Source organism: Balaenoptera ricei, chromosome 13 (assembly GCF_028023285.1).
Source record: "Balaenoptera ricei isolate mBalRic1 chromosome 13, mBalRic1.hap2, whole genome shotgun sequence".
In the NCBI taxonomy this organism is placed as follows: domain Eukaryota; kingdom Metazoa; phylum Chordata; class Mammalia; order Artiodactyla; family Balaenopteridae; genus Balaenoptera; species Balaenoptera ricei.
In genome coordinates this window covers 13,085,264-13,109,723 of record NC_082651.1, presented here as the reverse complement: position 1 = coordinate 13,109,723, position 24,460 = coordinate 13,085,264, and the positions used below count along the sequence as shown (strand labels likewise).

The 24,460-nt window shown below is 42.4% G+C and overlaps 1 protein-coding gene across 1 annotated transcript; it reads right to left on the bottom strand.

Annotated features, from left to right (window-relative positions):
* On the bottom strand, window positions 1-24,368 carry POLR1B (RNA polymerase I subunit B). The gene is made up of 15 exons (XM_059943433.1): window positions 24,159-24,368; window positions 22,018-22,185; window positions 21,265-21,411; window positions 19,917-20,049; window positions 17,252-17,388; window positions 16,129-16,352; window positions 15,377-15,548; window positions 12,233-12,404; window positions 11,198-11,479; window positions 9,949-10,082; window positions 6,046-6,216; window positions 5,316-5,472; window positions 3,040-3,236; window positions 2,365-2,618; window positions 1-1,427 (listed from the first exon to the last, which is right to left on the bottom strand). Exons 1-15 carry the CDS (start codon window positions 24,333-24,335, stop codon window positions 545-547), a joined length of 3,408 nt encoding a protein of 1,135 aa, XP_059799416.1. The 5' UTR covers window positions 24,336-24,368; the 3' UTR covers window positions 1-544.
* Window positions 24,369-24,460: the final 92 nt, after the last annotated feature.

Genomic DNA, 24,460 nt, shown 5'->3' with positions numbered 1-24,460 from the left:
AACTTTTGGAGGTGACATTTATTACCATGATTGTGGTGATCATTCACAAGTGTATGCATATGTTCAAACCCACCAAATTATATACATTAAATATGTGCATTTTTTGGTATAACCATTACACTTCAAAAAAGCTGTTAAAAAATTTTCTACCTCTGTTTTTACTTTAAGAAAATACAAAATTACATATGTATGGCTTACATTGTTTATTTATATTGGACTGCTCTGCTCTACATGGACGAATAAATGTTTGACAGTCACTGCCTGCTGAAAGCAGGATATGAAGAACCTGGGGGTGGAAAGACTTTTCCCTGAATATCCTATTTATCAGTGTATCATTTTTAAAGAACAACAAATATACTGAAAATCATCTTCAGTAGTTATTATACCAGAGCAACTCAGAAACCCTGCATTCTTAGTTGCCAGGTCTTGGTTGAGAACTCTTAACCTTGAAAAACTCCAGAGTAACTATTAACAGCTTCAGTGAACTAAAGTTACATTTTGTTTTAATCTGATAGCAGTCTTGACCCAAAAGGCCAGCGTCAAGTTAAACGATATCCAGTTTCACTTTGATGTTCATAGCTGCCAGTTCAGCTACAAAATACCGAAAGACGTAAGGCACAGAAACAGTGTCGATGGTGTCACTGCGATTACACAGAGTACAGTTGTACTTCCTGTTGCGCATGGCGGACCACGATGGGGGTGGCTTCTCCAACAGCGGGGAGAGCAAACTACCACACTTCACACACACGTGGGCTACCGACCGATCCGAGCAGTTGAAGAGCCGGTCGTGAAGGAGAAAAGACGTACCATGAGCTAAAAGAGCGTCCCGCTCCATCTCCCCAAAACGGATTCCACCCTGGACGTTTCTTCCCCCGATAGGCTGGTTAGTGACTTTGTCTCTGGCTCCTGTTGTCCTAACTTGGAATTTGTCTGAGACCATGTGGCGTAAGCGTTGGTAATAAACCACACCTATGAAGATGTCTGCATCCAGCTCTAGCCCACTGATGCCACTGTACAACCTCTCAGTGCCATAGTAGTTGTAGCCAGCAGCCTTCAACATCTCACCAAAGTATTCCAGGGCCGAGTTCTCCTCTGAGAAGATGAAGGGCGTAGCATCATGGCAGAGACCATGTAAAGCTGCAGACTTCCCTGCCATACTCTCAATCAACATACCGATGGTCATGCGGGATGGAAAACCATGAGGATTGAACAGAATGTCTGGAACCATCCCGCTCTCAGTGAATGGCATGTCCTCAACTGGCCACAGTCTGCTCAAGATGCCCTTCTGTCCATGACGACTGGCAAATTTATCCCCGATAGTTGGGTTCCGAGGGACTCTCATCGTGATGCAAACGCACTTGAATTTGCCATTTCCAGTGTCATTACTGCACACTTTGATGTTATCCACAATACAATTTTCTTTACTCCTAGGAAAAAATAAACCAGACAAAATGTCAAAATGTATAGAGATACTAAGTTTTACTGATATATTTAGTGCTTCATAAAGGATATTTGCAAAACTTATTCTCACCTCTATTCTCCAAATACAAATAGAGCTGGTATCCCTAAAAGTATTTATGAATAGGGCTACTGATTATGTTCACTATAGAAGTGTGTTCATCTGAAAGAATACTAGCAAGAAAGGCAGCTGAAGACCTACTACTGAAACCAATTTTACAGTTGTAAAATAAGCTTAAAATTTTTATTTTTAGTAAGAGGTATAATGAACTCAACATTTTAGCTAGGAAACGCTACTAACAACATGTCCGAGAGAGATGCTCAAGTTTGAATAATATAGTTTTAAAATAAATCACAGGGGCTTCCCTGGTGGCGCAGTGGTTGAGAATCTGCCTGCCAATGCAGGGGACACGGGTTTGAGCCCTGGTCTGGGAAGATCCCACATGCCACGGAGCAACTGGGCCCGTGAGCCACAACTACTGAGCCTGCGCGTCTGGAGCCTGTGCTCCGCAACAAGAGAGGCCGCGATGGTGAGAGGCCCGCGCACCGCGATGAAGAATAGTCCCCACTTGCCACAACTAGAGAAAGCCCTCGCACAGAAACGAAGACCCAACACAGTCATTAATTAATTAATTAATTAATTTTAAAAAAATAAAAAAAAATAAAAAAAATAAATCACAAATAACTGATCAATTATAGTAGACTGACAAGAAAAGTAGAAAAACAAAGGTAGTACAACAGACCACAGAACTTTGTCTCATTTAAGAAAGGTCCATTCAGTTAATAACTAAGCTACCACTTATATTTTCTCCAAAAGTTCTCCTGTTGAAAAATAACTTTCATTGACCTCCAGCAATCTCACTGAGAAACAGCCTTTAACAAATAGCACTGGTTATGCGAACTTACTTATAGTACATCACAAAGCTTTCCCCGGTGTTGAGGTTCAGGTAGCTGTAATATGGATCTCCATACTGCAGCTGTGCTCCAATAAATGGCAATCCGTCATCATCCAACTTCTGCAGAATCCGTGGGTCACCAGGTTTGACTCCAAACACCAGACTATCATCTCCTTGTTTGATTTTTTCAGACAGATCTATACACTCGGACTTGTAGACACTTCCATGGGCAAAGCCTCGTTCCCAAGAGGCCTTATTCACAATCTGTGAAGTCAATCATTAAGAGACTGAGACCAAATGAGAGTTTTCAAAATAAAGCCGGTTAGAATTACAACTGGTTTAGGCATTCTATTTTAAAACTATCCACATTTCCTAAATCACCTATGCTAACTATTAAAATCCAGACACATATAAAGGTAGATATTTCCAAGACTACTTTACATTCATTTGACATCTACTTATACTATGCACTCAAATAGGCAGGCTATATGCATATGAATATTTAGTGATACCCCTCAAGGCTTGTCACTTTTAACTTAGACCAGGAATTAACTATTTAACAGAATAGTCACGCACCAAATACCAGGCACTTGGGCACACAAGAAATACTCCTTCAGTGATCTGATGGTAAACAAAAAAGTTAAAAACGAAAAAGGATGGAACTACATCTCTTGGTAAAACTTACCATGGCATCTTCCATATCATAGCCAGTGTAAGAAATAACAGCAACAATGGCATTTGTCCCAATTGGATAGTTATCCATGTCATAATAATCATACATGTATGGTCTCACTAAAGGGCTTTGTGGAGTCTGAAGACGATACAGTTTATTATCTGACCGGGCTTGAAAAGTGAGGAGTGGAAAGCCCATAGTCTGCTTACCTACAAAGGGAAAAAAATTAGCATTTTGGTTTTTCCTCCTTGATTATAAAGGTGACATATAAAATTGGAAACTAAATATTCATCATAGGGGAATGAATAAATAATCATGCTGGTTATGTTTACTACAGACTAATAATTGGGGTGAAAATGAAGTAGACAAATGCGTATCAACGTGACCCATGAAAACAATGCTGAATGAGAAAAAGTACAGAATGACATTTAATATGATGCATTCATGTACATTTGCCACACAGCCCAAACAATTCTAGACCTAGTTTATGGACGCACATGTAATATAATAAAAGCATAAAAAGGGGATGTAAAGGATATATACAAACTACAGGATATTACTACTACTGGGGGGAGAGATGGAGTGACAGAAACTATTATCTAATTAGATTACTTTCTTACACACAGACACAGTAAGATGTTGGTATTTGTAAATTGTGCATAGTGAGGTAGGTACAGGGGGCAGGTAAGATGCTTCTTTGTACTATTACCTTACAGTACAGAGAATCAATTCAAAACAAAATGATTTTAAAAACTAAAATAATATATACACAGGGGAATTTTTTTAAAAAAGGGAGACTTCCGGTTTCCAGTATAGAGAGCTACTCCTACAATATCACCCCCAACATGTAAGTATAAAATCCAGAAAAGAAAATCAACTACATACATATACACACTACCTGAAAGCACTGAAATGTAATAAAAAATAGAAATTAGAGAGGGATTAACATTTGGACAAAAGGAACTTCAGAGTGAATTTCCAGTTTTTTCAGTTATTAATGTCTTATTTCTTGTTTTTAATTTTTTGCCTGATGGCTCAGTCAGTGTAGTGGCTAAAGCTCAGAAACCCACAGTCTTATTGGCTTGAAGAATCAAGGAACAGAGTTCAGAGCATGACAGCAATTGGAAATGTAAGGGGGGAAATTTCGGAAAGGAGAGAACCATAAAGGGAGAGCCTTACATTCTGCATATAAACTGAGTCCAAATCTTTGGTGGACTCCGTCCAGCACTATGTGTGGTGGGACAGACATGAGCAGCCTCCCTAAGGCTAAAGCGTGCACTTCAACAGCTGCTCAGCTAGCTGCCAGTAATCTAAAAACCAGCCCTCTTCCGAGGAACAGAATAGAATCTAGTCTTTACAACATATTTTCCGTCCACAATCCAATCCAATATTATTAGACATACAAAGAAACAGGAAAACATGCCCAAGACTCAAGAAAAATGCAATCAATGGAGACTGATCCTGAGATGACCCAAATGTTCGAACTGGCAGACAATGATTTAAAAATACCTGTTATAACTATGCTCATGTAATGGAAAATATGTTCACGATGAATGTAGATAAGACTCTCAGATAAAACAGAAACTATAAAAATGAAACAAATGGAAGCTCTAAGCTAAAAAATTAAGTTTCTGAAATAAAAATGCACTAGATGACAGTGAACATGACAGATCAATAAAAATGATCCAATCTGAAGAAGAAAAAAAGATTGAAAAAAGAGAACAAAAAACCAGTGGCTTATGGGACAATACTAAAAGGCATAACATATATGATGCATAACTGAAGTCTCAGGAGATGAGCGAATGAGGCAGAAGCAATATTTTTAGAAATAATGGTAGAAAACCATACAGATTTAATTTTTTAAAACAGATTTAAGGGACTTCCCTGGTGGCATGGTAGTTAAGAATCCGCCTCCCAATGCAGGGGACATGGGTTTAAGCCCTGGTCCGGGAAGATCCCACATGCCGTGGAGCAACTAAGCCCGTGCACCACAACTACTGAGGCTGCGCTCTGGAGCCCGTGAGCCACAACTACTGAGCCCACGTGCCACAACTACTGAAGCCCGAGCGCCTAGAGCCCATGCTCCGCAACAAGAGAAGCCACCACAATGAGAAGCCTGCGCATTGCAACGAAGAGTAGCCCCTGCTCGCCGCAACTAGAGGAAGCCCACACGCAGCAACGAAGACCCAATGCAGCCAAAAATAAAAAATAAATTAAATAAATAAATTTAAAAAAAAAATACAACCCCTTTTCTTCTGTGACTACCACCACCTTCCCCTCCACCTTACCCATCTGGCACTGGTACATGTTTCTCGGACTCTGGTTGTGATCAGAGAAAGGGATGAAGCTGGCGATCACACTCAGCAGGCTGTGAGGGAAGAGCTCCTGGTGGGTGGTAACTCCAGCCAAAACCTCATCCTCAAAGACAGCAACGTTCATGAAGATCTGGAAAAGAGGAAGGACGAGGAAGTTCAAGGCACAAAATAACTGTGACTGCTGACACGTATTAGCTCTCTCTCTCAGAGTTTAGTTCTCACAGGCTTGAAAGAAAAACTTCCCACCCAGCATCATGAACACTGAAGGGATCCACAGTTAGAAATACCACACGCCTTACACACTTCATTCTAAATCTACCCTGGTCCAATTGTGAAGGGATATAGGAAGGAGGAAAATTTTTTTTAAAGTAGCACAAAGCCCAGAGTTTTGCAACTGCAGAAATGTAGGCAAAGATTGAGAGTGATTCTAACGGAACGTTTCAGTCTCACCACCCGAGGCAGAGCTGGCTGCCAAGGAACGTGTTGAGCGGGATGGGAAAGGCAAGTAATGCGACTGCCAACCCTCTCTCAAGTTTGATGAGCATGAAAACTGCTTCATGCTGGTCACAGAAGAGGCAGAAAATAAGCTTTGACTTTCTTTCAAATGCCCCGACTGTAATTATAACAGTAACACTTTTAAAAAAGAAATAGTTACTAAGTCTCTGAAAGTTGCATACTATACAATCACACATAGTCTATGTACCTGCTCCATAGTTCCAATTAGTTCTTCTTTGCCCAATTCCAAGTTCTGCACAGGCCGCACCAGTCTACAAGGAGTGGTGAAAAGGTACAATCCTGGGTACAGACTTGGTTTTCCTGTCATTGGGATCAGGACCACCTCCATCCAGGGAGGAATTCTTTTTTCTCTCAAAACCTGTTTTCAATTATAAAAAAAAAAGAGTTCAATTAAGAATGAATGAAGTGGGCTTCCCTGGTGGCGCAGTGGTTCAGAATCTGCCTGCCAATGCAGGGGACACGGGTTCGAGCCCTGGTCTGGGAAGATCCCACATGCCGCGGAGCAACTAAGCCCGTGAGCCACAACTACTGAGCCTGCGCATCTGGAGCCTGTGCTCCGCAACAAGAGAGGCCGCGACAGTGAGAGGCCCGCGCACCGCGATGAAGAGTGGCCCCCGCTTGCCGCAACTAGAGAAAGCCCTCGCACAGAAACGAAGACCCAACACAGCCAAAAATAAATAAATAAATAAAAATTTAAAAAAAAAAGAATAAATGAAGTATTTTACATCTATCTCCCCTGCCACCCAGGAGGTGGGTATAGTGGAGAAGCAGATCAAATATGAAAAGCAACATCTTTAGAATTAAATCAGTTTTGCAGGTAACAAACCTAGTGCCCTGCCAGTCTCAACCCCACACAGACGGCCATTTGCCCCATATCCAGAGTTGGCAAAAGCCCTACTTTCTTGGGGGCTCAGTCCCAGCATCAGGCAAACTGCGTACAACTGAGACTGGGGAAAAGGTAAACCAAGAATGTGTGTGTAGACATACTAAATGAAATTCTATCCTCTGATGTCTAAACCATGGATTACTGGGGACTTCCCTGGTGGTCCAGTGGCTAAGACTCTGCGCTCCCACTGCAGAGGGCCCAGGTTCGATCCCTGGTCAGGGAACTAGATCCCACATGCCACAAGTAAGAGGTCACATGCCGCAACTAAAAGGTCACATGCCTCAACTAAAAGATCCCGCATGCCGCAACGAAGATCCCGTGTGCCTCGACTAAGACCCGGCACAGCCAAATAAATAAATACTAAAACAATAAAAAAATAAATAATATACAGATTACTGGTGTTATTTTAGAATGTATTCAGTGAAAAGGCCCTTCCACATGGGAATTAAAAAACAAAAAACAAGCAAAGAAACCTTCTATGAACTCCTGGGTGAAAGGAGATATACGAACTAAAATTACAGAAATGTGAAAAAATAACAAAACCAGTAGAGCAGAACTTACGGCGATTCACAGTTAAATTATCAATAAAATGAAAGAATGAAAATAAATGAATTAATTCTTAGCTCAAAAGCTAAAACAACAAAACAAAGTACAAGAAATCAAACTGAAAGTAAAATCTGAAATTAATGAGGCAGAGCACAGAAAAACGTTCAAATTAATAAATCAAAAAATTCTCAGTTCTTAAATTAACAGTACCCACTACTTGATCTAATCAAAAGGAGGGGATGAATATATTGAGTAAAAAATGGCAAAGGGGGAAAAAAACTATTGGAACAAAATTTTAAAACCATGGGGCGCTTTGCATATCTCTCTGAAACCAAGATGAAATGAATAAAATTCAGGTTACCAGAAGAGGCCGCAACAGAGATGAAAAGATTAAAGACCAACTTCTATATTAGAAATAAAGGTATCAAGGAGCTATCCCCAAAGAAAGCACTAGAGCTGGATGATATCACAGGTGAATTCTAGAAGACCTAAGACCAGATGACCCAATGCTGCACAAACTGTTTCGGAGCACTGAAAACTAAGGAAAACTTTCTAATTCTTTTTATAAAGCAGAAATTTGTAAATGTTGACTATAAAAAATCTTAAATAAAATATTAGTCTTTAAGGAAGTAGTAGTATTTATTAAGTATTAAAATAATGACCAAGTGGGATTTATTCCAGGAATTTAAGGCTCATTACTCATCATTATTATTAGAGAATGATCATTGTTAGGGAATGAATTAATATAATACACTTAATACGTCTAAGGGAAAAAACAATTTTTTCCTCCATGGATGCCAAAAAATTAAACATAGAATTACCATATGATTCAGCAATTCCACTTCTAAGTATACACCCAAAAGAACTGTGTGTGACACACACACACACAGGACTATTATTCAGCCATAAAAAGGAATGAAATTCCAACATATGTTACAAAACAGATGAACTCTGAAAACATGCTAAGTGAAATAAGCCAGACACAAAAGGACAAATATTGTATGGTTTCTTATGTACCACTTACACGAGGTACCTAGCAAAGTTAAATTCATGAACAAAGTAGAATAGTGGTTACTAGAAACTGGGGAAAGAGGGAATGGGGAGTTACTGTTGAATGGGTACAGAGGTTCAGTTTGGGATGATGAAAAAGTTTGGAAGATGGATAATGGTGATGGTTGCACAACAATACGAATGTACTTAATGTCACTGAACTGTACACTTGAAAACTGTTAAAATGATAAATTTTGTTCTATATATTTACAAAACAACCCAGGGACCAGTCCAGAGTAGTTCCCACTAGCCAAATCTGACACAATTTGAGCATCAAAATAAATGATAGTAAGAGAACACTCATGAAATAAAATAAGCATCTATAAATCCACGCTAATAAATGAACACATAAATAAATGGAAACAGGAAAACTCTACCTTACATAATAGCAACTAATAAACATAGAACAAATGATGGCATTAGAAAACAACCATTTGGCAACCATTACAGTAATAACTAACTCAGCAAAGAATCATCAATGGAATGGTAATAAATTTGCAAAGAATTCATCTACTAGTGGGTGAAAATTTGATGAGGAAAAGGGCTTTCACAGAGCTTCCAAATCTCTCTCTACATATTACTTATTACAGAAAAAATTAGTAATAGTACAGTGGACTTAATCTAAAGAGAATCTTAAAGTGATCAAAGTTAATGTCACCAGCCAAAAGACCAGCCAACATCAAGTGCCTCCTGAAAAGATATCCTGAATCTCATCATAAAAAAGCTACATAAAACAAGAGTGTCTACAAAACTGGCCTGTACTCTTCAAAAAAAAAAAAAAAGTCAGACATTAAAGGCTGAGGAACTGTTCCAGATTAAAGGAGAAGAAACAGGCCAACTACATGTAACACGTGATTCTGGACTTGGTCCCAGACAAGGAAGAAAAAAACTAGCTATAAGGGACATTATTCAAGACCTAATGGAATAATCTGAATATCAGCTGTGGATTCCACCAACCTGACCTTCCCTAATTTGGTAAGTGCACTGTAGTTAATGCAGAGAAAATCCTTGTTCTTAGAAAATATACACAAAAATCTTCATGGAAAAGGGGACACATCTGTACACTGCTCTCAAACGTTCAGAACTAAGATGTACACAGCATTTAGAAAAAGCATACAAATGATAAAGCACATGGGGCAAAAACAACTAAACAGGACAGAGCGTATACTACAAATTCGTCCTACTGCCAAACTAATGGCCATTATCTAAGCAACAAAGACTCTTATTAGGAGGAAATTTTAAAGATTAGTTTATTCAAAGAATGTCATTCTACTTGACTTTTAAAAAATGTATTTCAAGGGACTTCCCTGGTGGTCCAGTGGTTAAGACTCTGTGCTCCCAATGCAGGGAGCACGGGTTCGATCCCTGGTTGGGGAACTAAGATCCCACATGACGCATGGAGCAAATACCTGTCACTGACCCTAACTGATGAGGTCAGTACAAGGCAAGACGCTGCCACCAGAGGGAATGTATGGGCACTTTTGTAATTAGCTTCTGACCTCCAGACCCCCTGACACTCGAGAATGCCCTGGGGCTACCTCAACAACTAGAAAATGACTGAAAACCTAAGACGGAAGGACAGAACAATTCACAGAGACTCAAGATCACCTTATAATGTCGGAGAGAATCGGCAATGCCAGGAACAAGCTCCTTATCCACCCAGCCAACCATGACACCGTCCAGCAGGACAGGGTAGCACTCGCTGTACGGCCTCTGTGGAGCTCCATCAACTGGAGTGACGCCTGGTGAAGTGAGGAAACGGAATGATCACATTGGGATGCTTTTCCCAACACTTAACTTTCCCTCCAGATTCAACAAGTGCTTCATCATTTTAGCTATCTAGTCATCTTGTCTCTAAAGCGGAATGTTTTTGTATTGCCTGAGTAAATATCTAAATCATTTCAGCAAGGACCCCCCAAATCTACTGTCTCTAATTGCCGGTGAGGAGAGTAGCAGGGGGACAGGGGTTTAAGGGAGGCTTTTCCCTGTACACCTTTTGTATTTTGATTTCTGAGCCATGGAAACATATTAACTTTTTCCCAAAAATCTAATTACATTTGATCCTCACTGTTCACATATCACAAATTCGCCTACTTGCTAAGATTTATTTGTAACCCCGATATCAATACTAGTGGCGCTTTTTTGATCATTTGAGGACATGCAGTGAAAATTCTGAATCGCCGGATACACGTGTTCCCAGCTGAGGTCAAACCAGGTGACGCACTGTTTCAGCTCATACTGTAAACAAGCGTCCTTTCCGCACTCTGTTCAGTGCCATGTTTTTTGCATCTTTGTACTTTTGTTGGTGATTCTGCTGTTTATAATGGCCTTCAAGCACAGTGTGAAAGTGCTGGTTCCTAAGCACGAGGCCGTGCTGAGCCTTATGGAAAAATGTGTTAGATAAGCTTATCGTTACAGTGCTGTTGGCTGAGAGCGCAATATTAATGAATCAACAATATACATTAAATAAGGCGTCTTTAAACAGAAACACACATAAAGCAAGACTATGTACCAGCTGATGAAAACGCTGGGACAAGAGGCTCACAGGAACCTAATCTTTTGTTTCCCCAGGAACAACGGCTCAGTATCTGCTAATTCAGTGCCAGTGGTGACTTTACAGAAGTACTGCAAATACCAAGAATCGACTCTAATTAAATAAAGAACACTCTTCCATGAGACATCAACACCTTCTGAAGACAGCAAGTGCTTTACAAAATGTCACAGGTTATCCACAGTGTTTCACCCATCACCCTTACAAGAATTCTCTGCTCAACCCCCAAAGAAGCACAACTTAATAGCTTTGCACCTGTTAAAACCCACACAAGCAAACAAGACAAGATTGCTGTACACAACCTACCCAAGTTGCAGAGCAAAGCTGGAATCGATGCTGTATACACAAACTGTGTGACGACCTCACATATGGCGGTTAAGTGGTTCATCAGACCACAGGGCTCTCCGTCGGGGGTGTGCACGGGGCAGAGGAAACCCCAGGACTCCGGCAGCAGCCTGCGTACTGTGGTGGTCCGCATCTTGGCAAAATCTGCCCCTCGGTGCACACAGCGGAAATGGGAGAGATAGCGTATGAAGTTCAGCTTGTCAGCCACAACACAAAGTCCGGAGTCTTGCAGGAAGCCAAGACCTTAATAAAACAAATGTCATTGAAAATGGGCTAAACTTAAGGAAAAAAAAAAAGCCTATTTTTTACTGGAGGCTCTGATAAGATAAAACCTCAGAGTACACTAGAGATCAGAGAGTGGGTTATCACAAAGTTTACTCAGCTCTGGTGAGGGGAAGAGTTTAAAAACATACTAAAGATCCCCAGATTTCACACATTGTATTAGCCTCGACTGTTTTCTCCATCTCCTCTACACTATCTCCTTTGTGGGCAAACATTAAATGAGTAATAAAATAGCAAGTAATTAAATGGGATTTATCCAGGAGGGCTGGATAACACACAAGCATTTGTTAGCCCTTAAGGAATCTGCACCAGTATCATCTGTTTAAAAAGAAAAAAAAAAAGATCTCTGGGCCCTCAATAACCACTTGTTAAAGTTTTCCGGTCATTCTAATACAACTGGTTTAGGGAGGGGCATGTCTAACAACCCTCCCAGACAACCCATCTAGTTAACCTTTCCTCAGAGATCTAAGCTTTCTTTAGTTTTCTAGAAAGAGGCACAAGAAATGCATTTGATCATTAAAATTAGATTTCAACTATACAGACAGCCTGTCTACAGCCCAATATACACCCGTCAAAATTTACAACGTGAAATCTGTCTTTAACGAGAGTAAGAAGTTCACTTTTGAAAAGAATCTCTCTCAGCAATATATAAATCTACATTAAGCAAATAATGTGAAAATCATAACTAAATGAAGCCTCTCTATTTAATTTCACCTGTTTTAGAACGTAGATTCCCAGTAGCAAGAAGATATTCAAATGGTTTTGTAAGGTCTGTTCCCAGATTAAAAATCTTCAGCAAATTTTCAGTGTTTAAGGACACGTTGGTCTTCTGAGCCTTCTTGTCTATAGCTATTTTAATAGATACTAACCAAGCTTCCAATTTTTCCTGAAATAAGAAAAAAATTTAAATTTTTAGGTATTTTAATTACCACAAGTTGGATATTTACTCCTACATAACCTGCACATCCATAACAGAAGCCCACTAATTCATACATTTGACACGGAAAACTTCTAAACTATAAACCTGAAAAAACAGCTTTTCAAAGTACTATTACAGCTCAGGCATTTCTTAAGGCAGAAGACAGACTTCTGCAGTGCTGAGCGTCGCCTCGGCTCTGTGGGCCTCTGGCTGGACAGTTCTTCGCGACAAGGGGCTGTTCTGTGAGCTGTGGGACGGTACAGCAGCACCCCTGGCCCTTACCCACAAAAATGCCTCCAGACACTGTCAGAGGTCCCTTGGGGTGGAACAAAATCGCACCCAGTCGAGATTATCCACACTAATGGAAAAGAACCAAAGCTGGTTTGCTTGGGCCTTAGAAAAGTTTTTAATTCAAATGCTCTTACCAAACAATCAAAAGACCTTCAACCCCAGAAACAGGCAACAACAACAAAGCCCTGAGACAAAGCAGCAGCCCGCTGTCCCAAGAACAAAACAGCTAAGAAGAGCCCGAAGTCCCCAAATGACACCCAACACACAGGACCCCTGACAAGCCAGTAGGAAAGACCGACACGTTCTTCTCATATAAAAGTTGAAACATAATGGAAAAGGAAGAGAAAACAAAAGAGAAAAGAGGAAAGAAGTCAGAGATGAGGAACAGAGATGTGGGTAAAATGCTCTGGAACTGGAGACGGGGAGGCAGAAAGAGTGAGCTCAACTTTCCGCCTGGGTCAGAGGCCTGCCCGTGGTCTCTTCGAGGTCAGCTAGCATTTACTGGGCACGTACAACAAGCTGGCGCTCTGCATGTTTACTTCAGCCTCACAACAAACTTTTCCTCAGGAAGCACTGCATTACGAGACCTCTGAAAACCCGTGGGCCAAATGCATTTCAGTATTAAGAATTTTTTAGGCTTCAGAAAGGTGACAGGCACACAGACCTTTTATTACCTAACACCCATGATGGAGACTGAGGCACTGGCTCATAATCAAACACACTTCTACCCTGAAACACAAACTGTCATACTAAGTATAGCAAATGAAAGTCATAAACAGCCTCCTGTCGGTTCCGATCAGGTTTTGCTGCCAACTCTCATGTTTTTTTTGGTTCTCATACTTTCTGGATCTGGAATTGCAGGTGAGCGACTGTGGACCTGTCTGTGCGGTCTGCACACTCAGTACAAGCAGAAGCAAGCAAGAGCCCTCCAGCAAGCCTTCCCATGAGGCTCACCAGCCTCTCTGGTAAAAGGGCTAATCCGAAGAGATGGGCGGACAAGCCTGTGGAGAGCGAGGCAGCGCCCAGAAGGAAGAACAGCTTCTCCCCATCTGCTCTCACAGTTCAGAGGGGAATCACTTCAGCGTCCCTCACTCCCCAACCCTGTTAAGCAGCCTTGGACCCAATCACAGGGACCTCAGTCTCTGTGGCAACACTCACTGAGATGGTTATACAAGCCTGTCATTCATATCAGGTCACTGTCGTGTACCTTCTGACGATTGCTTTCATGTCCCGAATTCAGAGGTTTAAAAGCTTGAGTATAACGGGGGCAAAGGTAAGGAAATCAGACACTTTTAAGCAATGAATTATCTGAAAAAGTCCCAAGTTTCCTTTCCTCTGTTGCTGAAACAGGTCACCTTGGTAATGTCGTGCAACTGAAGATACTTCTAACATGGCCGGCTCCCAACGAACCCACATGCTTCAGTTTAAGGAGGGAAATATAAATTAGTCTTTAAAGGTGACCGAAACTTCTGCCTGATTTGAATTTTTATCAGGGAAATTCTAGGCTACCAAAATTTTTCAATCTAATTTTACAGACAGACAGAAACAAAAGTTATTACCTTCAAGTAAGAATTTAATTATTGACTAGATTAGAAACTTGCGAGATTTTTACTTCAGTCCTCTCCATCTTCCCTGCCGTTGTTCTGTTATCTCTTAGATTAAATCTTTTTTAGGGATGATATTCAAAATATAAAATGCCACCAAATCAACTTGCTTATAAAATGATTTTTGTGTCAGGCCAACATTCTCTCCCAACACACACAGAGTTCTCACTATTTACAGTAATCATGTCCTGTCCTGTCTCTGTGAACACTGCACTGGCGAGCACAGAAACACTGCTCCTAGGGGAAATGCAGCGTTAGACTTCAGGGAGTCTCTGGTCATTGACAACATTTTCGTCAACTGATCAATACACGACCTCGTTTTTTGTTTGTTGAGAGACACCTTAGTTTATACTGTTGACTCGTTGCCACTGAGCTCAGAGCAAACAGCACCGTAACTCATGCCTGAACAAAGCCCGTCTAATACAAGTGTTTCCTCCATAAGGAACGTCGCAGCCTTCTTGCACTTAGGAACACTAGACTTCAGCACTGAGCCTGGGGGTCACTTTAAACAGCAAAATCACCAACAGAAAGCACAAAACTGTGAAAAACATGGCAGCAGAGACCCTTGTTTACAGCTCATCCTACCTCGGCCGGGACCGTGAACATCAGGAAGCCCCACTTCCCTAGCACTCTGTGCGTGTCTGCAAATGAGCATGAGGGTGCTGATACCGCTGGTGTTCCAAAGAAATTTTAGCGAGTAGGTGAATTCACAAGTACAGGCTCTGTGAATAATGGGGACGGACCGTATGTGTGTATATAGGCCATTTGCACTTTATCATTAATGTTATGACCAAGATTTGATATTGTCTTTATTTCGCATCTACAAAAACATTAAAGAAATTTCTGAACCTGGCCAAGCTAAGATCTGTAAGTCCCTTACTGCTAAACAATCAAACAAACAAAAAATAGAAAAAAAAAAAAAAAAGGACTACACAAAATGCCTGAACTAGAAATTTTAAACATGCAGGAAACAATACTGCTGGAAATGGCCACATCATCCCACAAGAGGTACGACTGCTCCGGGGTGAAGCAGCCTGCATTTACCTTCAGAAACATGAGGAAGAGCTGCCCGGGGGTCAGGACCTCTTGATTTACTAAACTGTCAGGATTCTCCTCCATGCACTCGCCTTTGGCTAAAGCAAAGAGCTTCCGGGTCATGAGACAAAGCACATAAAACTTTTCAGTGTTGGATTTCAAGTGGATGCAGATGCACTGGCTGCCGAAAGAGAAAGAAAAAGCTTGAAGCGATTCAGCTGCTGCTGCTACTACTCAGATGTCCTACTGAATTCAGCTTCTCCGCTGCACTGGCCATTCAAATGCTCAGCACGTGGCTCGCGGATACAGATCGGACAGCGCTGGTCTAGAGCAGGGCTCCTTTAATAATTACACAGTGGTTACAGAAGACAAAGTCCTAGCCTTGGGGGAATAAAGGGACATGATGCCTGCAACTTTCAATGATGCAGAAAGAAAAACGTTGATGATATGCAGAGAGAGCAACAAAGCAAAGTGGTAAAAATGTAAACAACTAGTGAACGAGAGTGTCCAGTGTACTATTTTTGCAGCAATTCTGGAAGTCTGAAGTTATTTCAAAAGTTTTAAAGTACAACAGAAGGTATGAAGCTACCAGAAAAAAGAAAGGCGAGGATGGCTGCAGAAACAAAGCTAGGCCCTACTCTGCTAAGCCAGAACCCCACCCCCAGGGCCACTGTGATTCCCAGATGGCTCACCAGCCCCAGCTGCATCAACACAAGGAAGCATGGACACCCTCCACCCCCAATAAACAAAAGCACACATACCTGAAGAGAAACTCTGCAGCGTGTTCATTTGGGTACCAGTCAGGAAGACTGAGTTTTACTCTGAAGCGTTCACCCAGATAGCTAAGGACCTGTTTTTGTGTGGAACATCCCTCTTCCATTACAATCCTTAACATCTGAGAAACAGAGTTCCTAAAGAAAGAGTCATCTTCCTTTCCTTTGATGAGCTCCTGAAAAATCTGATAATCGGAAAAGCTGACAAGTGCCTAGAAAAGAAAAAAAGGTTCTTTTTTAAAATTGCTAATAACTAAACCATCTTAATCATTTAGTAACCATTCTGTTCTATTTTTTTTTTTTTTTAATACCCGAGAAAAATTAGCACTCCACTATCGCTGAATCTAAGTGAGCTCTTCAAAATCAGGGCAATGCTTGTATGATAGACACCAAGATGGTCCAATGATCCTCACCTCCTGGTATCCACAACCTTGGTCTCCTCCACACTGAGCCAGGGCTGGCCTGTGTGACCGATGGAATACGGTGGAGAAGTTGAAGCATGACTCTCAAGGCTGGGTCGTAAAGGGCACTCCAGCTCCTGCCTTGTTCTCTTGGCTAACTCTCTGGGGAAGACAGCTGCCTCAAAGCAGCCTGTGGAAAGGCCCACGTGGAGAGGAACTGAGACCTCCTGCCAACAGCCCACAGTGACTTGCCAGCCATGAGGGAACCGCCTCGGAAGGGGATCCTCCAGCCCCGGGCAAGCCTTCTAAACAACAGCAGCCCCCGCTGACATCTCACGGCAACCTCCGGAGACCCTGGCCAGAACTGCCCAAATCTGGAGCCACTTCCAAACTCCTGACCACAGAAACTGTGAGAGAAGTGTTTAGCGATGTTTTAGCCACTGCCTTTTGAGTTAACTTTTTTTTCTTGGCCGCGCCGTGTGGCTTGCAGGATCTTAGTTCCCCAACCAATGATCGAACCCCGGCCCTCGGCAATGAAAGCGAGGAGTCCTAACCATTGGACCACCGGGAAATTCCCTGAGGTAACTTGTTATGGAGTAGTAGATGCCAGCACAGCATGAACTCTATGAGGACAACCCATCCATCCCGCACAGGACACCACTTCCAGTGACTCACTCCCCAACGAAAGAAGTATATTCAGTAAGTCACACCTTGAGTGCAAATCCCAAAGGAAAAAAAAACAGTTCTTTCCGGTAAATAAAGTTCAACATAACCGTGCCATTTTCCAAGTAGTGAAGGTTCATATTGACAGCGGAATGTTCTTCTCTCACACAGTGCATTGAAACTCCTATTTAAACAAACAGAGCAAATAGTCAGAAACTCAGCAATACTACCAGTAAGTATAGTATGCGTGGCTACAATTAGAGACTGATTTTTAGCTCAATTATAAGAAAACTGTTTAACTATAGGGCTCATGAATGCAAAATGCTATTTTGTGAAGCCAGCCACTGTCACGGAGAGTGATCAAACAGAGGCCAGGTCACTGTGAGCCAGAGACCGAGGGGAGTGCCACATACCCTGAACCAGAAGACTTCCGAGGCCTGTACCTACACCTTGCCAAGTCAGCCGTCCTTCAGCACCATAAGCAGTAACATAAATACATGTGTTCATTCGGTTTGAAAAAAAATTGAACACAGTAGAAAGGTTTCCCACTATGAAATTATAACGCAGAAATGCTTAACAGAAAAACAAAAAATTATACATATATGGGAGAAAAATATCAAAGACTCTGTTTGTATGCATCTACTTTTTAATATCGGGTGGGCCAAAACGTGCCTTCAGTTTTTAAGTAAAAATAAAAGACATATTTTTCATTTTCACCAAGAACTTTATTGAACAATGTATTCACCCTTTTGCTCCACCACCTTCTGCCATTTTTCAGGCAACTTCATAATTCCATCTTCCCAAAACTTATCTTTTTGAGCAAAGAACTGTTCCAGGTGCCTTTTATAGTCTTCCAGGGAATTGAAATTTTTTCCACTAAGAGAATTTTGGGGCTTCCCTGGTGGCGCAGTGGTTAAGAATCCACCTGCCAATGCAGGGGACATGGGTTTGAGCCCTGGTCCAGGAAGATCCCACATGCCGTGGAGCAACTAAGCCCCTGCGCCACAACTACCAAGCCTACGCTCTGGAGCCCACGAGCCACAACTACTGAGCCCACGTGCTACAACTACTGAAGGCCACGTGCCTAGAGACGGTGCTCCACAACAAGAGAAGCCACCGCAATGGGAAGCCCGTGCGCTGCAATGAAGAGTAGCCCCCACTCGCCGCAACTAGAGAAAGCCTGCGCACAGCAAAAAAGACCCAACGCAACCAAAAATAAAGTAAAATAAATTTATAAAAAAAAAAAAGAGAGAATTTTGTAAAGACCAAAATAAACGGAAATCCGAAGGAGCAATGTCTGGTGAATATGGAGGGCGAATCAGAACTTCCCAGCCGAGCTGTAACAGTTTTGCGTGGTCATCAAAGAAACATGCGGTCTTGCATTATCCTGATGGAAGACTATGTGTTTTCTGTTGACTAATTCCAGACGCTTTTTGTCGAGTGCCACTTTCAGTTGGTCTAACTGGGAGCAGTACTTGTTGGAATCAATCGTTTGGTTTTCCGGAAGGAGCTCATAATAGAGGACTCCCTTCCAATCCCACCAGATACACAACATCACCTTTTTTGGATGAAGACCGGACTTTGGTGTGGTTGGTGGTGGTTGATTTCGCTTGCCCCACGATCTCTTCTGTTCCACATTGTTGTACAGTATCCACTTTTCATCGCCCGTCACAATTTGTTTTAAAAATGGAACGTTTTCATTACATTTCAGTAGAGAATCGCATGCAGAAATAAGGTCAAGAAAGTTTTTTTTGCTTAACTTACATGGAACCCAAACATCAAACCGATTCACATAACCAAGCTTATGCAAATGATTTTCAACGCTTGATTTGGATATTTTGAGTATGTCAGCTATCTCCCGCGTGGTATAATGTTGATTTTTAAAAATTTATTTTTTAATTTTTGGCTGCCTTGGGTCTTCGTTGCTGTGCGCAGGCTTTCTCTAGTTGCAGCGAGCAGGAGCTACTCTTCGTTGTGGTGCAAGTGCTTCTTATTACGGTGGCTTCTCTTGTTGCAGAGCATGGACTAGGTGCGCGGGCTTCAGTAGTTGTGGCACGTGGGCTCGGTAGTTGTGGCTCGCAGCGTCCAGAGCACAGGCTCAGTAGTTGTGGCGCACGGGCTTAGTTGCTCCGTGGCATGTGGGATCTTCCTGGACCAGGGCTCGAACCTGTGTCCCCTGCATTGGCAGGTGGATTCTTAACCACTGCGCCACCAGGGAAGTCCTATAACGTTGATTTTTCTCAATTAATGTCACGATTTGATCGCTATCAACTTCAACTGGTCTACCCGACCATGGAGCATCGTCCAGAGAAATCTCCAGCACGAAACTTTGCAAACCACTTTTGACATGTTCGATCACTCATGGCACCTTCTCCACACACTGCACAAATTTTTTTTTGCATTTCAGTTGCGTTTTTACCTTTCTTGAAATAATAAAACATAACATGCTGAAAACTGTTGCTTTTTCTCTTTCATCTTCAATATTAAAATGGCTACACAAAAATTCACTAATTTTGAAAAGTCTTTTTTTAAATGCACGCTGATATGACAGCTGTCACATACAATCTAACAAAATTGTTTTGAATGAAGTTAAAGACAACTAAGAGCTATTAGAGCCATCTTACGGAAAAAAACGAACGAACCTTTTGGCCAACCCAATAAAATAACTTAAATTTTTCTAAAAGAACATTCCAAAAAATCACTACAACTTACCATACTGAGTATAGCCAGGCCCTCTGCTTTTCCATTTTGGTCTTACCATTGCAATGGGGAAATTTCTGCGAGGCATAATCAACATTCGGATGACTTTTTCGATGCCATTGATTATAAAATAGCCTCCCATTTCCTGCCAAAGAGATGAATTAAAATTTGTTAAACAAAGATATATAACTACCCGTAAACATGAAACTGACCAACTGCAATCACCACCCTCATTCTTAAACAGATGTGCAGAAGAGGGGCACTCGGGCAAGAGGAACTGTGGATCCCTTGGAAACTGCAGACTTAATTTTACGTCTTCTTAAGCACATTAAAAAGGCTGTAGAGACTTGGGAGAAAACTATGGAAGAAAATCATAGCACTTTCTTCTACCAGACAGGCTGAACCTAACCTGCCTTTCTGTCCCTAAAATGACTGCAGTCTTCAAATGATGTTAAAAAACAAAAACAAGTTACTCCAAAGAGAAGTCTAAAGATGAAAACAGTAATCGTTCAGCTCCCAGACAAGTATGGTTTCTTGAATAAGTTAAAAAACTTCTGACTGTATGAAAGCTCTGGAAACCAGAAATTTGGATTAGCTAAATAGGAAAATATTTTTAATATTTAATTTTTAATAAGTTAATAGAACATTTCTGTAATAAATAAGGAGCTACTATGAAGCAGGCATATCACACTGAGTGCTCTATGTCAGCATAACATTTAATCCCATAATAATGAGAGAGAGCTATATGCCCATTTTCAGAAGAGAAAACTGAGGCTCAGGGAGATTAAATTTCCCAAAGGTGCAGGACTGGTAAGCGGAACAGCTGGGTGTCAAACCCAGATCAGCCACCAAAACCCTCTTCCCAACACACAACACAGCCCCTCTGTTGTAAGCAGAGTCTGCATGTCTTGATTACTTCAACTTAATACTGCAAAGCCACCTAACAGGGATTGAATGGAAGGTATATGAAGCATTTAATACGTCCACAGAATCTGACTGTGGGTAAAGCAGACATTTTAGACAGATATGTGGGTTAAGACAGCTTTAAAAAAAACCAAATACATATCTAAATATGTATCAGTAGGTAGGAAAAACCTACCAGTTCTTTCCCCATAATAATAATATTCTCTAACTGGAGTGTTTGTTTTTCATACACTGTCTCATCTGAGACTCATTATGAGGCCTATGCAGTGTGCAGACAAAACATCAATGCCCCACGTTACCTATCCGGAGACTGAAGCAGAGAAGGAAATCTGGACACCCCTCCCCCACTCCCGACAAGCTTCCGGTCCTCTCACTCCCAGCTCAGGCGCTTGCTACTGTCACCTGGCCTTTCACTGCACGGGACCCCGGCAGGTACCTCTGCTTCCTCGTGGTGCTGGATGAGGGCTTTTGGAGGAAGGTTGTATAAGTTGCAAAGCTTGGATTTCACCATGATGGGAACATAGCCAAGAAACTGTTTAATGATTCCTTTTGAGATTCCATTCACTGCCCAGCTGATATCGGCCTAAATGAAAATGAGAAAAAAAAATTATTTAGTAAAAAAGGAAATATCCTGGGCTTCCCTGGTGGCACAGTGGATAAGAATCTGCCTGCCAATGCAGGGGACATGGGTTCGATCCCTGGTCCGGGAAGATCCCACATGCCATGGAGCAATTAAGCCCGTGTGCCACAACTACTGAGCCTGCGCTCTAAAGCCCATGATCCACAACCACTGAAGTCTGTGTGCCTAGAGCCTGTGCTCTGCAACAAGAGAAGCCACTGCAATGAGAAGCCCGCGCACGCAACAAAGAGTAGCCCCCACTCACCGCAACTAGAGAAAGCCCGCGTGCAGCAACGAAGACCCAACACAGCCAAAAAATTAAAAAATAAATAAAAATTAAATTAAATAAAAATTTAAAAAAGGGAAATATCCAGATCTACAAGAATGAGTATTTGAAAAGATTAAGGCAGAAGACCATAAACTAAATGATTTTATGCTTTAGATTTAAAAGATGGGATCTCTTGGATGACAGCACTAAGAAAGTAGAATTCTGGTATAAACTGTATTAGGCACCAGACTTATTCTCAAAAATGTACAGTGTGCAAGTCATACACCGTCTTTTGTACTCACTGTCAGCTTTCCCCGGTAGGTGCTCCTTCGGCCCCGGCATTCTGCTGGATAAACATTGAGCTCTTTACAGATGCTCCCTTTTGGAACTGTGGGTGGACTGATGACAGCATCCACAATAGTAAGAGAGATCCGCTCATCTTTGAAAGCAAATTCAAAGGGAGGGATGGCCTGAAATACAATTCACACTGTTAACTGCTTGCATTTCCAAGGTACTTTTTCTCTAAGACTCTTTCAAATCCCATGTGTTCTATAAGCATTGATGGCTATAATGCTAATGTGACACATCTGAAAAACAGCTAAAGCTACATCCAGTCTACTCATATCCTCACTAAGTACCTAAAACTGTAATGCATTAACAAGATTTTTTTTGACTGTCTACTACATGTCCGATTCTGTAGTAGGTTCCAGGGATACAGCTGTGTAGAGAACAAAGCTGTTCTCTGAACCAAGTGCTTGACTTCTCTATTCTTATATATAATACACACACATACATCTATTCTTTTTCAGATTCTTTTCCATTATAGTTTATCATAAGATATCGAGTATAGTTAGTTCCCTGTGCTATACAGTAGGTCCTTGTTGTTTACCTATTTTATATATAGTAGTGTGTATGTGTTAATCTCAAACTCCTAATTTCTCCCCCACCCCACCCATTCTTACCTTGTACCCTCTGCATGCATAGCAAGACCAATGGGACTCCTGCTAACAGAGCAAGGATATGGACACACCCTCCTGATTTAGCATCAGACACTCTAATAAATGCCATTCTTTAGGCTGATCTTTGTACATTTCATTCCACGGTGGCCTCATACTGAAGCCAGAGCCACGCAAGGGGTTGGTGGTGGTCACGGTGGTTCTTCCCCTTCCACAGCAGTTGCTTCTTTGTACCACTCCCTGGGGGGAGCGCTGCTGAACTGAGGAAGGGGCATCACTGAGCTCTCCTACGTATTAACTCTGAACAACCTCCTGGCCTTAGTGCTAAAATAGCAAGAATGCCAAAAATGGGGCTAAGAAGCGATTATACTCCAATAAAGACGTTGATCATCTCAACACTGGGCTCTTTTTCATTGTTTTCATAAACCCCAGGGCCAATTAACTTTTAAGTAGATATAATTATATCTACTTAAAAGTATAATTTTTCTCATAGACATGATACAATGAGTCCAGGCATGATAGAAATTATTATTTCCCATCAGACAAAAATATCTTGTCTTCTGCAAACAGGTCAAGGAATAATTAAACTTCAAAGAAGCCTCAATGGCTCCATATTATTTGCGGAATTGAGTTCAAGCATCAGAGACTGGCACAGCTCTCCACATTCTCTCCACCCCTCCCCCAATGCAAGCCCTACCCAACAAAAGCACAGGGTAGAGTCCCCTTGAGCTCTGCTCCTTCACTTCCCCTGGAGGGAACGCACTTTCCTCTTCAATTCGTGTAATCCTGTCCTTTCTCACACAGCTGGACTAGCTAGACCTCCTCTGTGCTTCCGGAGAACCACGCGGCCGCCCCTTGTCAGAGCAGTGCTCAAGTGTACCGGCGCCGACTGCCTTCACAACTCCACCTCCTCCACCCAAAACATGATGCCAAGCAAGAACTGTCTCTTACAGGCCTGCCTCTCCCTCACCCTTAGAGCCCAGTGCCTGGAGACATGGCGACACTTACTAAATGAGACCCTCCCCCACCAGCTTCACCTGAACTCTGGTACCATCACCCTCTAGACCAATCACCTTAATGTGGACCAAATGTTACGTAATGATGGTACCAATCACTTCCTGTGGACCAAATGGTTCCTACTGAACCTCGTTTTTATGCCTCACTGATACTTTCCTCAACACAGACCCGCGCTGAGCCTAGCACGGTCAAGGAGTTACAACTATTTGAAATTATACTGCGACCTCCCAGCCCTCTCTCTGGGACCCCTGCCCGCGGCCTGTGTCCCATTCCCCCCGCCTCCTGGATCTCCCCCTCCCAGGCCCCGAGCCTCAATCACCTCTCCCCCGTCCCTCCTCCAACGCCTCACACGCCCCCCACCCCTACCCTCGCCGGGCCCCTCTCCTCCGCCCGCCTGGAGCAGGGGCTAGGGGCGCAGGCGAACCCAGAGCTGAGGGGAGCCTGGGTTCGCCTGAGGACGCCGCGCTCACCTGCACCGCGTGGCTGAGCCCCTCGCGCACAGCGTAGTTGAAGGACTCGACATGCGCCCGCGTCAGCTCCTGCAACGCTGGCTTTTGCTGCTCCCGCGGGATCCCGTAAGAGGGGTCGGTCAAGTGCTTTAGGCTGGGCCCGCTGGGTAGGTGCCGCCACCGGCCGCCGGGATCCATGAGTCCGCCTGCACACCGGATGCCAGCAACGGCTCCACACGCGCCGGAAAGCACGGCCGGCGCCGGGCCCCTACGGCTTGCTGGGAAATGTAGTTCCTCTTGTTCCTCCGGCCCTGGGTCCTCTG

Excerpts from the sequence above, each read along its gene's own strand:
- POLR1B (XM_059943433.1), bottom strand. The coding sequence starts at position 24,335 with ATGGATCCCGGCGGCCGGTGGCGGCACCTACCCAGCGGGCCCAGCCTA. Across the intron at positions 22,186-24,158 it reads GGCTCAGCCACGCGGTGCAG|GCCATCCCTCCCTTTGAATT; the intron begins GTGAGCGCGGCG and ends ATTGTATTTCAG. Across the intron at positions 3,237-5,315 it reads CATGTACCAGTGCCAGATGG|GTAAGCAGACTATGGGCTTT; the intron begins GTAAGGTGGAGG and ends TTCCCTTTGTAG.